Below are 14,131 nucleotides of genomic sequence, written 5' to 3'. Positions count from 1 at the left end.
AATGAACTTATCATCTTATCATAAATAAAAATAAATGCTGTTAGCTGTGAGCTTTTGCTGGTCCCATGAATATAATTCAATGGATATGATATAATATAAATATTCATATACTTGCACATTTACGAGTCTTCTGAATCTATTATATTACATAATACACGACTTCTCATTTCATAATTCATATCAAACATTTATATACTCATGCAGCGAGAACAAAATATTTAGTGTCGAAACTAACACAAGCAGTCATATTGCCGTGTTGTAAAACGGCCGACCGTTTACTACAAGTTAAGTCAAGTCAAATCAAATCAAAACATAGTTTAAAAAACGTATACGCTATCTGCAACATTTGACATCTAGTACAACGTGCACAGTCTGGTTTAGTCAACAATGTTACCTGGGAACCTCAGGCTATCATGTTCATTAATGAATAGAGATTCGGCGGAATGACAGGCTGAGCGCTGCCCAATAATCAACAATGCAGCTCTAAACGCTGCGGACTTGCTATTATAAAAATTGATGAGCGCTCGATTTGAAATCCCAACGCGCATAAAAACTGCCACTAACTGCTACTAACTGCCACTAACTGCCACTAACTGCCACTAACTGCTACTGTCGCGCGCAAATGCGTGGGCGCGATTGTAGCAGTTAGTGGCAGTTAGTGGCAGTTAGTGGCAGTTTGTAGCAGTTAGTGGCAGTTTGTGGCAGTTAGTGGCAGTTTGTGGCAGTTAGTGGCAGTTTGTGGCAGTTAGTGGCAGTTTGTAGCAGTTAGTGACAGTTTCTTCATGACCCTAACCCTGACCCTAACCCTGACCCTAACCCTGACCCTAACCCTGACCCTAACCCTGACCCTAACCCTGACCCTAACCCTGACCCTAACCCTGATCCTAACCCTGACCCTAACCCTGACCCTAACCCTGACCCTAACCCTGACCCTAACCCTGACCCTAACCCTGACCCTCACCCTGACACACCCTAGGACAGTTCACTGCCCTGCTAGGACAGTTCACTGCACTGCTAGGACAGATCACTGCACTGCGAAGACAGTTCACTGCACTGCGAAGACAGTTCACTGCACTGCGAAGACAGTTCACTGCACTGCTAGGACAGTTCACTGCACTGCTAGGACAGTTCACTGCACTGCTAGGACAGTTCACTGCACTGCTAGGACATTTCACTGCACTGCTAGGACAGTTCACTGCACTGCTAGGACAGTTCACTGCACTGCTAGGACAGTTCACTGCACTGCTAGGACAGTTCACTGCACTGCTAGGACAGTTCACTGCACTGCTAGGACAGTTCACTGCACTGCTAGGACAGTTCACTGCACTGCTAGGACAGTTCACTGCACTGCTAGGACAGTTCACTGCACTGCTAGGACAGTTCACTGCACTGCTAGGACAGTTCACTGCACTGCTAGGACAGTTCACTGCACTGCTAGGACAGTTCACTGCACTGCTAGGACAGTTCACTGCACTGCTAGGACAGTTCACTGCACTGCTAGGACAGTTCACTGCACTGCTAGGACAGTTCACTGCACTGCTAGGACAGTTCACTGCACTGCTAGGACAGTTCACTGCACTGCTAGGACAGTTCACTGCACTGCTAGGACAGATCACTGCACTGCTAGGACAGTTCACTGCACTGCTAGGACAGATCACTGCACTGCTAGGACAGATCACTGCACTGCTAGGACAGATCACTGCACTGCTAGGACAGTTCACTGCCCTGCTAGGACAGTTCACTGCCCTGCTAGGACAGTTCACTGCACTGCTAGGACAGTTCACTGCCCTGCTAGGACAGTTCACTGCCCTGCTAGGACAGTTCACTGCACTGCTAGGACAGATCACTGCACTGCTAGGACAGTTCACTGCACTGCTAGGACAGTTCACTGCACTGCTAGGACAGTTCACTGCACTGCTAGGACAGTTCACTGCACTGCTAGGACAGTTCACTGCACTGCTAGGACAGTTCACTGCACTGCTAGGACAGTTCACTGCACTGCTAGGACAGTTCACTGCACTGCTAGGACAGTTCACTGCACTGCTAGGACAGTTCACTGCACTGCTAGGACAGTTCACTGCACTGCTAGGACAGTTCACTGCACTGCTAGGACAGTTCACTGCACTGCTAGGACAGTTCACTGCACTGCTAGGACAGTTCACTGCACTGCTAGGACAGTTCACTGCACTGCTAGGACAGTTCACTGCACTGCTAGGACAGTTCACTGCACTGCTAGGACAGTTCACTGCACTGCTAGGACAGTTCACTGCACTGCTAGGACAGTTCACTGCACTGCTAGGACAGTTCACTGCACTGCTAGGACAGTTCACTGCACTGCTAGGACAGTTCACTGCACTGCTAGGAAAGTTCACTGCACTGCTAGGACAGTTCACTGCACTGCTAGGACAGTTCACTGCACTGCTAGGACAGTTCACTGCACTGCTAGGACAGTTCACTGCACTGCTAGGACAGTTCACTGCACTGCTAGGACAGTTCACTGCACTGCTAGGACAGTTCACTGCACTGCTAGGACAGTTCACTGCACTGCTAGGACAGTTCACTGCACTGCTAGGACAGTTCACTGCACTGCTAGGACAGTTCACTGCACTGCTAGGACAGTTCACTGCACTGCTAGGACAGTTCACTGCACTGCTAGGACAGTTCACTGCACTGCTAGGACAGTTCACTGCACTGCTAGGACAGTTCACTGCACTGCTAGGACAGTTCACTGCACTGCTAGGACAGTTCACTGCACTGCTAGGACAGTTCACTGCACTGCTAGGACAGTTCACTGCACTGCTAGGACAGTTCACTGCACTGCTAGGACAGTTCACTGCACTGCTAGGACAGTTCACTGCACTGCTAGGACAGTTCACTGCACTGCTAGGACAGTTCACTGCACTGCTAGGACAGTTCACTGCACTGCTAGGACAGTTCACTGCACTGCTAGGACAGTTCACTGCACTGCTAGGACAGTTCACTGCACTGCTAGGACAGTTCACTGCACTGCTAGGACAGTTCACTGCACTGCTAGGACAGTTCACTGCACTGCTAGGACAGTTCACCGCACTGCTAGGACAGTTCACCGCACTGCTAGGACAGTTCACCGCACTGCTAGGACAGTTCACCGCACTGCTAGGACAGTTCACCGCACTGCTAGGACAGTTCACCGCACTGCTAGGACAGTTCACCGCACTGCTAGGACAGTTCACCGCACTGCTAGGACAGTTCACCGCACTGCTAGGACAGTTCACCGCACTGCTAGGACAGTTCACCGCACTGCTAGGACAGTTCACCGCACTGCTAGGACAGTTCACCGCACTGCTAGGACAGTTCACCGCACTGCTAGGACAGTTCACCGCACTGCTAGGACAGTTCACCGCACTGCTAGGACAGTTCACCGCACTGCTAGGACAGTTCACTGCACTGCTAGGACAGTTCACTGCACTGCTAGGACAGTTCACTGCACTGCTAGGACAGTTCACTGCACTGCTAGGACAGTTCACTGCACTGCTAGGACAGTTCACTGCACTGCTAGGACAGTTCACTGCACTGCTAGGACAGTTCACTGCACTGCTAGGACAGTTCACTGCACTGCTAGGACAGTTCACTGCACTGCTAGGACAGTTCACTGCACTGCTAGGACAGTTCACTGCACTGCTAGGACAGTTCACTGCACTGCTAGGACAGTTCACTGCACTGCTAGGACAGTTCACTGCACTGCTAGGACAGTTTACTGCACCGCTAGGACTCTTGCTTCAGGGTTCATGCCCAACTGGGTTTTTTAAGTAATCATAATAGCTCACTCATTTAACTGTAAATTCGTATAAATTGGATTGTTTTTTGTGCCGATATGATATGATTTTTGAGCTCCTGGGGGGTCGTTCACATATTACGTAATCAGCCGACGAGGAGGGGTAGAGAGATCGCAGGTTTTTACAAAGCTGCTTAACGGTGGACATGTCTGATTCCATTCGAATTAAAATGTATACATAGTTGAAGAAGTATTGAAATATAAATCTACTGTCGAAATTTACGTCGTGCACTTTCTTAAAAAAATTAGAACTCAGAACTCAGAGGAAACATTTTTAAATGAGTACTGCGACTTATTAAATTATTGCTACAGATCCGTAAATTATTGCTACAGATCCGTAAATTATTGCTACAGATCCGTAAATTACTGCTACAAATCCGTAAATTATTGCTGCAATGTTTTGGCATTGCTCTGTACAAATAATCATTAAGTTGCATAACAACATATTATGTATAACAACGTAGTCTATCTGAACTCACACAAAAAACCCCAAAGCAATCGTGATTGTCCGAACAAATAAGTCTTTCAGTTTGAAGTTTGTCCGTAAAGTTCAAATATCCTCCAAAGCTTGCTCAGAGTCTCTTGCACTTAGATCTTCGATGGTATTGTGCATACTGTTCCACCTACTGCTTACCCATTTAGTAGATAACGAGATCTTCTGTTTGATTTGATCATTGTACCGAGGCATCCGAATCAGGTATAAGCACGGGTTGAGTGCAGCATTCAGGAATGCTGGAAAACAAAGCATCATCAAATATCCGTACCACTTCGTATCAACAATGAATTGTTTCACTATTTCTGAGTGTAAGTTCTTTAATCTCACATTAGAAAAGAGCAGTTGCACAATAGTTGGTGTGTTGCACGCCAGGAATATGGCTGTGAAGAGTGCTATTGTAGTGGAAACCTGCCTTGATCTTTTCTCTGCATCAATGTTGGAGGTTGGTGCCGCCTTCTTTCTCATCAGAGCCACAATACCAACAATAAAACTTACAAAAACTGCTATTGACGGCACAGCGAACTCTGTGTCGAAAGTGGTATAGTAAAAATTTGTTGCCCAAGAAGGACTTTTATCTGTGAACGACAAGACGCATGCTGATACCAGTTGCAGATAAACCGGTTTAACCCAGCCTTGGGCTAAAAATATTATATCAGTGAAAATTAAGAAAGCAGCGTAACCCCCAATAACAAACGCCACTAGCTTAGTTTTGATTCGAATGAATCTGTGTGGTGAGACAATAGCGATGGTCCTCGTTACACTCAAAACAGCAACCAGGAAAATGGACATTCTCACCGAAAATAATACTGTCATGAGATAGGTTGAACACAATGCGGGGATTCCACAGAGCATAGGCTTCCTGTTGTTCAGAAGAGATGTTAACACAGGGAGAGATGAGATACTGGTAATGATATCTACAACAGCTATTGTGATGTAAAGTTTATCTGGGAGGGTTTTCCTTTTGTTTGACCAGAAGAACCGCAAAGCTGAGATGTTTCCCGCGAGCGAAACAACAAGAATTATTATTAGAAGAACTCCAATTATTTTGTCGGCTGTGTCGGACTGCTGCAACACCATTTCTACTCCTGATATTTGAAGTTTTAGGTAATTTTGATAAAAAGAATAGTGGGTCAGACTTTTAAAAGACGACTCAAATTATTACCAACGCAAAGAGGCATTTGGAGTTATGGATAGATTTGGCTATTGAACATAGTTTGAATAGAAAGTTCGACAATTTTGTGATTGATCGAACAAAAGATTTAAATTATATTAGGAAAATGCCTCATTCCCTTAGTAAAAATCTTCTGATCGTTTCGGTTTGATTATAATTACTCCATGTTCATAGTTACTTCATGAACTCATGCACAACGACCTTGCAAACACAAAATACAACACCACCGTCTGAAATTCTTAAGCTACAGATAATCTAAATTCAATTCAAACAGCAATAAAACACAAATAGTTAGACACTAGGTTTTATTGTTTTAGGAAATTACTCACAACGTAGTGAATTACTGCGATAAAAGTTGCAAAATAAAGATATCTAGTTCATCATATTTGAGCTGAGTATACTGAACAGTATGACTATTGGCTATTGTACTGAGTCCAGACATCGGGAACCCTTTTAAAAAATCATAAGGGCAGGTGATTACTAGTCCATAAAATGTACCTTATTTCTTTATTTATGAGTAAATACAAGCAAGTAGTAGTAATTAGTAAATAGTCGCACATGTGGTATTAACATTACAGTTACATTCATGCTAGAATAACCGTTGTCATAGGATCCGAGCTATAGTCGGGTCCAGAATCTAAAGTCCCAAACCGTACCCGAATAGTCGTATCCTCTGAGCCAGATGTTTCAGAATCAGACAACTCTCGTCGATATGGACGATTAAATTTAAAATGTAGTACAAACTGATAACAAAGCAATCACAAAAAACGTAATGCTGCTATAATGATCTTTGCACATGCACTAGCAACACCTGCGCATTACTTTGCTGTGAATGTGAAAGTGTTTAATATTTTTATCTATTATCCAGTTTTCCATTAGTCTACTTCTTGTCTGACACTCTCACTCTTACAGACAATGACATACACACCACACAGGAAATAACGTCTGAATTATAATAGTGATAGAACATGAAAATGTAACCGTTGTGTGAACACATTAACAAAACTTCAGAGAGTGTAAGAAACTCAGCTATCTAGTGAACCTCACGAGGTCGTACGACGTACGTGGGGTCGCCTAAAGAGTTTTAAAAGGTTACCTGGGGAGTGGGGACCCCAGGCTTAATGTTCATTGATGATGCGGCGGAATTACAGGCTGTGTGCCACCCATTAACTTAGACGATGAAATGAAAATGAAATGAAATGAAATGAAATGAAATGAAATGAAATGAAATGAAATGAAATAAAGCATTTTTATCCCGCTTATATCAACAATCCAAATAAAAATAAAGATTGCCGATGTCAAAGCGGCTGGCCTATGAATATAACCCAAACTAAGATATTCAGTTAATGAGTATGATATAAAAAATCCAAAACTAAATTACTTATTGACATTAAAAGTTAGCATAGCAACGGTAAAAAAACAACTTAAGGATGTATATCATTAAACATTATTATAAATCGTTCACTCCACTATCTTGTCCTTACAACAAATTTTACCACTTCTGATATAATAATGTTTATTTTTGTCTTCTTTGGCGATCTGTTTCATCTCTAAGACCAACTGCTGATGGATAGTTCGTTCCTCAGGTGATCGGTCCGGAGAAATGAAAACAGTTTTATGACGTGAAATCAGTCTCAGTTCTTTGGCTTTCACTAATATCTGATGGACTGTACTCGAATTTTCAAAAGAAACTTTAACTGGTCTAATCTTTTCAGCTGACTTCTTCCCAACCCGGACAGCTTCGAAGTGTGGCTTTTCTTCAATCTGCTGAAATATCTCGCCAACTTCATGATTCAGATTCTCTTCACTAGTCTCCTCGAAACCAAATATTAACACATTCTTAGTTCGATCCTCTTCTGATATAACATTCTGTACAACCTTTTTCAAGCTCTCTTCTGTGAGTACAGGTGCGGCTTTCGAAACAGCTTGACTGAATGTGATTATCCCAGCTTGAACAGTGTCCTGGACGGTGGTCTTGACGGTGGAGTGCACGGATTCCAATTGCTTCGATTTGCTTTCCAGAAGTTCAGCCTGCAGCTTGATAACAGTACTTTGCGATCGGATAAGATCGCTCTTCAACTCCTCCATATCTTTTTTGATTTCCAGAAACGTATCTACATGATCACTGGTAGTCCGATACGCATTATACAAATGTTTGACTAAAACTGCCTTCACTGGCTTTTTGAACGTTTCAGCTGAAAACTCATTTTCATGGTCACAGTTCATAGCTTCCGAGAGTTCAGTGAAACAAGAGTTATAGACCTGATGGTTATCGGTAATGTAGGAAGAGTAATTTGACAATCTTTGAAGAATATCCATTTCATCATTAATCCTGGACCAGGCAAAAGTCCTGCTCACATTGGGACGTCCGCTCGGTTTCTCGATGTAATCCGACTTATATGGTCCTAAATAACACTAATTACTCGGATACACTTTTTCACCAGTGGGGCATTTCTCGGAATCACGCCCTTTTTGACCGCGCCCATTTCGCGACCCCCACTATAGATTATCTCAGCTTCTGATTGAGATACAGACCTCAGACATATACCAAAATGTGCCTAAGATGCATGTTTATATTAGTGCTATGAAGATACTTAAGGCCTAAGAGACTTAGTTTTTGAGAAATCGCCAAAAATCCGATTTTACTATAATATAACAGTCTTGCAAGTAACAATTATTACATTTATTTCAAGATATCTCAGCTTCTGATTGGAGCTAAGCGCTCATCTTGGGCATTAAAATGGTCAGAATCATCAAATTAAGTGGGGTAGAGCATGGTTTTAAAGTCTTCAGACTTCAGGTTGTTGAGTTATTAGGTCAGATCCCATTTTTATGCTCTCGCGAGTAGCGATTGATGCACTTATTTCAAGATATCTCAGCTTCTGATTGGAGCTAAGCGTTCATCTTGGGCATTGGAATGGTCAGAATCATCGCATTGAGTGGGGTAGAGCATAGTTTTAAAGTCTTGAGACTTAAGGTTGTTGAGTTATTAGGTCAGATCCCATTTTTATGCTCTCGCGAGTAGCGATTGTTGCACTTATTTCAACATATCTCAGCTTCTGATTGGAGCTAAGCGTTCATCTTGGGCATTGAAATGGTCAGAATCATCACATTGAGTGGGGTAAAGCGTTGTTTAAAAGTCTTCAGACTTCAGGTTGTTGAATTATTAGGTTAAAACATATTTTTACACTTTCGCGAGTAGCGATTGACACACTTATTACAAGATATCTCAGCTTCTGATTGAAGCTAACCGCTTATCATAGGCATTAGAATGGTCAGAATGATCAAATTAAGTGGGGTAATGAATGTTCCTAGGGCTAGAGGTTTTAGTGAAATTTTATTGATATTTCTTGGCAATCGCTACTTGCGAGAGCGTAAAAATGGTATCTGACCTAATAACTCAACAACCTGAAGTCTCAAGACTTTAAAACTATGCTCTACCCCACTCAATGTGATGATTCTGACCATTCCAATGCCCAAGATGAACGCTTAGCTCCAATCAGAAGCTGAGATATCTTGAAATAAGTGCATCAATCGCTACTCGCGAGAGCGTAAACATGGGATCTGACCTAATAACTCAACAACCTGAAGTCTAAAGACTTTAAAACTATGCTCTACCCCACTCAATGCGATGATTCTGACCATTCCAATGCCCAAGATGAACGCTTAGCTCCAATCAGAAGCTGAGATATCTTGAAATAAGTGCATCAATCGCTACTCGCGAGAGCGTAAAAATGGGATCTGACCTAATAAATCAACAACCTTAAGTCTCAAGACTTTAAAACTATGCTCTACCCCACTCAATGTGATGATTCTGACCATTTCAATGTCCAAGATGAACGCTTAGCTCCAATCAGAAGCTGAGATATCTTGAAATAAGTGCATCAATCGCTACTCGCGAGAGCATAAAAATGGGATCTGACCTAATAACTCAACAACCTGAAGTCTGAAGACTTTAAAACCATGCTCTACCCCACTTAATTTGATGATTCTGACCATTTTAATGCCCAAGATGAGCGCTTAGCTCCAATCAGAAGCTGAGATATCTTGAAATAAATGTAATAATTGTTACTTGCAAGACTGTTATATTATAGTAAAATCGGATTTTTGGCGATTTCTCAAAAAATAAGTCTCTTAGGCCTTAAGTATCTTCATAGCACTAATATAAACATGCATCTTAGGCACATTTTGGTATATGTCTGAGGTCTGTATCTCAATCAGAAGCCGAGATAATTTATAGTGGGGGTCGCGATATGGGTGCGGTCAAAAAGGGCGTGATTCCGAGAAATGCTCCACTGGTGAAAAAGTGTACCCGAGTAATTAGTGCTATTTAGGACCATATAAGTCGGATTACATCGAGAAACCGAGCGGACGTCCCAATGTGAGCACGACTTTTGCCTGGTCCAGGATTACATCATCCATCGTGTACTTGTACTTGTTACTTACTTACTTGGGTTACTTGGGTTGAGTTCCGAGCTAGAGTGCTACCAGGCCAAGAATGTCTTGCATCTCCACCGCCAAGTAGTAGCACGTCAGAGACATGTGCCACCGGCCCACTCCAGCATTGAGTTCCTGTTCTGTCCAGTGTACCCAGGTGTTGGTGGAGTGTCAGGGAATTCATTGAGGAAAGCATCAAGAGCAGGTTTGAAAGTGGTCAAGGTTAGGAGGGACTTGATGCTAGGAGGGACCACGTTGTACAGTGCAGAGGCTCTAGAGGCAAAGGAGTTGAACCTCAGGTTATTGACACTATTGTACTTGGAGGACCATAGTGGTCGTATACACGTAGTTCCGTATCGTGAGGTCTCGCGGAAGTTGATGTTCATACTGTTTGGAGCGAGATTGTTATAGATCTTCCAAACTAGGATGATAGTGTATCTCTCACGCCGCCTCTGAAGGGAGTACATAGACAGGCGACGGAGGCGTTCCCAGTAGTTGAGACTTCCAAGACCCTGGATTTTAGCAGTGAAGGATCGTTGAACTGCTTCGAGTTTGATAATTTCGCACTGCATGTGAGGAGACCACAGAGGACAGCAGTATTCCAGATGAGATCGTACGTAGGACTTGTACAGGAGCATCATGGTCGTTACATCCCTGGAGATGAAGGTGCGTAGCACCCAGCTAGCCATGTTTCTGGCTTTGGCAGACTTCATCGCTATGTGAGTGCGCCAGTTGAGGTCTGGGTCGATATAGACACCCAGGTCCTTCACGTGGTCAGAGCCCTTAAGAGTCTCTCCAGATGGTAGGATGTAGGGCTGCTTCAAGTCTGGTAGTTTGCCGTGTTGTAGAAGCTGGAACTTTTCCTCGTTAAGCTCCATGTTGTTAGCATCAGCCCAATTCACAAACCGAGAGAAGATCTTCTTGGAGAAGGATGCGATCGATATGGGAAGATATATCTTTGTGGAGCTTCGAGTCATCTGCAACACTTTGATCTTGCTGTGCTTGACAACGGAGAAGATGTCGTCAATGTATATGAGGAAGAGAAGGGGACCTAGACAGTACCCTGAGGAACCCCACTGATGACATCGATGATCGTGGACATGACCCCATCCACGATAACATGCTGCTTTCTGCCAGTAAGAAAGCTGGCTATCCAGTCGTAGAGCTTACCACGGATACCAAAGTGCAAAGGCCTGGATCTTCTTGAGAAGAATCTTTGTGGTCAACCTTATCAAAGGCTTTGCTGAAGTCGAGGTAGAGCACGTCAGCATTTTGTCGAGGTTGAGATCGCAGATTATATCCTCGATGTGATGGAGAAGCTGAGTGAGGCAGTTCTTGCCTTTTTGGAAACCATGCTGATCAGGGTTGAACATGTTGTTGCGTTCAAGGAAGTTGACCATCTGGTTGCGCATGATGCGTTCACAGAGTTTGATGAGGTGAGAGGTCAGGGAAACCGGCCTGTAGTTAGCGGGCTAAAGCCTTGCTCCCCTTCTTGAAGATAGGGATGATACTCTGGGAGCGGAACATCTCAGCGATGTCCGAAGTATCAAAGGATAGCTGCCAGAGCTTGGCTATGGTGGGAGCTAGAGCGTCCTTGTATAAAGTAAAAACACAGTACCCGCACAATGGCAGTTATAATGTAGCGATTAAAATAGAGATAAGAGAGCTAGATTATCAACATGTAACAAAAACTGCACAAAACAGAGATGCTAATGACTATGAACAAGCTTGCTTTATAAGTAAGATTAATATACCTTTGGCATTGTCATGATAATACCATTAGAGCATTAGCATCATCATGGACATCAATAATATAAATCATCATGAGTCAATAGTTATGCCATTAATATTATTATTACGATAAATCAACGATTTTGCTTGCCCCTTTGAAGCAAGAACCCTCTGTTTACGATTCTCAAGTAACAAAATTTAAAATTTAAAATATACATGACAAACATCTTGGTATCACTGATAGTGATATGGATTCGTGGTTTGCAGTAGGACCTGTTTCACGAAATATTACGTGATATCAATTATACTTACACAGCTACTTTTAATCGGCCTCCTTTAAATAGTTGTTAGCCGTCATTGTTATGGAGACATTTCAAAAATGTACAACATAGTTGGTTCGTGTGTCATTTTTTTTTCGGAAAGTGCGTGAAGTGCGTTCTCCGGAGGCACATTACACAATTAAAACAACAGATCATAAAATATTAGCAAGAAATTAAAAACAAAGGTCATGAAAAACAGTTACTTTTCATACTAGAAAGATATCTTTAAATACTATTGTGAGAACTGCAATCGAGTTGAGTGCAGTTCGGTTGAGTCTTGTAGAGATGGCTATGTGGCCATAATCTTTATTATCATTTGTTATTATTTATTATGATTATCTTGTCATGTAATTACTGGGCGGCGCTCAGCCTAGGTCATTCCGCCGAATCTCTATGACTATTGTTTATGAACATTATAGCCTGGGGCCCCCTGCAGGTAAGTTATGTAAATATATTCTAACAATAAGCTTCCCTATTTTTATAGTCTCCTTACTCCTTAGATCAGTTAATAAGAGATGGACTTTCATGGTGACAGTATTATTGTAAATGTACACTGTATAGTGTAAACCAAATATTACTACTAGTAAGTAGTAGTATGGTAGCCTAAGATTATTTTTAAAAAAGTGTGATTATTCAATATATTGAATATCTTCTAAAAAGTAAAAACGGTATTTATTCGTACGTATTTTTGACTTGTTTCGTGTGGTTAAGTGCGTGAGGTTTTAAAAGTGCGTTAAGTGCGTAGGAACATGGTGTACATTATTGAACATTGGGATAAGCTTTCCAGACAAATGTCAATACTGTTGTCTCATTATCAAAAGATCAACGGAGTACTGAGCCACAATGTTTTTGGCCTTTATCATTTACAATGCTTATTTCTTATGCCACTTTCTACCACCCATTGAATTACAATAATTAACAAATTATTCGTAAAGAAGAAACCTTGTCCGATCCAGAATGAGATTGTCCGTACAAGCCAGTCGTCCGTAAAGTACAAATATTCTCCAAAGCCTGCTGCTGTGAGTCCCTCCCCTCTCTAGTAGTACTACGCCTGCTGCTGTGAGTCTCTCCCCTCTGTATCTCTAGTAGTACTATGCATTCCGATCAAAGTACTGCTAACCCCAAGAGCAAGCAGGGAGATCCTCTGTTTAGTCACGTCCTTGTACCGCGGCATTCTAATCAGATAAAGACACGGGTTGAGTGCAGCATTTTAGGAACAAGGGGAAACAAAACATCATCAAATATCCGTACCACTTTGTTTCTCCAATGAATTCCCTTGCTTTTGCTGAGTATTTATAAGCCACCGAATATGAAAGTGAGTATATAATGATAGCAGGCGTGTTGCACACCAGAAATACGGCTGCAAATAAAGCAATTGTCACGGAAACTTGTCTTGATATTTTGGCTGTCGTAACAGCTTTGTTGGAGGCAATTGGGGAAACTTTCTTTTTCATCAGAGCTACTATTCCAATTATGAAACTCACAAAAACAGCTACCGACGGTGCAAAGATTTCAATTTCAGCTTTGGTAACGTACAAATTTCTGGCTCCAAGCGGGATAGTCTCCGTACTTTCCAGAGTGCAGCCAACTATGAATTGGTTGTACTCGGTTGTGAACCAGCTTTGGGCAAGGAATACCCCATCAATGATTATCATAAAAACTGCATAGCCACCGATTACCATCACCACTAACTTTGTCTTGATCTCTCTGACTTTGTGTGGAAAGACAATAGCGATAGTTCTCGTGATACTCAAAACAGCAACCAGGAACATTGACATTCTCACCGCATAATTAGCTGCCATAGTATAGGTGTAGCATAAAGCAGAGCTAGAAAAAAGCGATGGTTTCCTGTCGTTTAGAAGTGAAGATATCACAGGAACAGATGCGCTACTGGTGATGATATCTACAATAACTATCAGGATGTAGAGTTTATTTGGGAGGGATTTGCGTCTATTCGGCCAGAAGTAGAAGAATGCTGACACGTTGCCCACCAACGAAACACCTAGGATTATCGCAAGAGAATAACCGATTATCTTATCTGCTGTTTCAGACTGTTGTAATGCCATTTAAACTCTTGATATTTTAAGTTTTGGTAAATTTTTATTGACAGAATAATGTGTCAGACTTTTAAAAGACGATTCAAATATTCACCAACTCAAAGA

General features: G+C 42.4%; 1 protein-coding gene across 1 annotated transcript; it reads right to left on the bottom strand.

The window, feature by feature from the left end:
* Positions 1-10,013: 10,013 nt before the first annotated feature.
* Positions 10,014-11,330, bottom strand: LOC134816990 (uncharacterized). Its single transcript, XM_063826049.1, has 2 exons — positions 11,089-11,330; positions 10,014-10,914 (listed from the first exon to the last, which is right to left on the bottom strand). Exons 1-2 carry the CDS (start codon positions 11,328-11,330, stop codon positions 10,014-10,016), a joined length of 1,143 nt encoding a protein of 380 aa, XP_063682119.1.
* Between the last annotated feature and the right edge of the window lie 2,801 nt (positions 11,331-14,131).

This window comes from Bolinopsis microptera, chromosome 6 (assembly GCF_026151205.1).
Source record: "Bolinopsis microptera isolate Bmic1 chromosome 6, MBARI_Bmic_1.0, whole genome shotgun sequence".
Classification (NCBI taxonomy): domain Eukaryota; kingdom Metazoa; phylum Ctenophora; class Tentaculata; order Lobata; family Bolinopsidae; genus Bolinopsis; species Bolinopsis microptera.
This window is presented reverse-complemented; position numbering and strand designations above follow the sequence as displayed.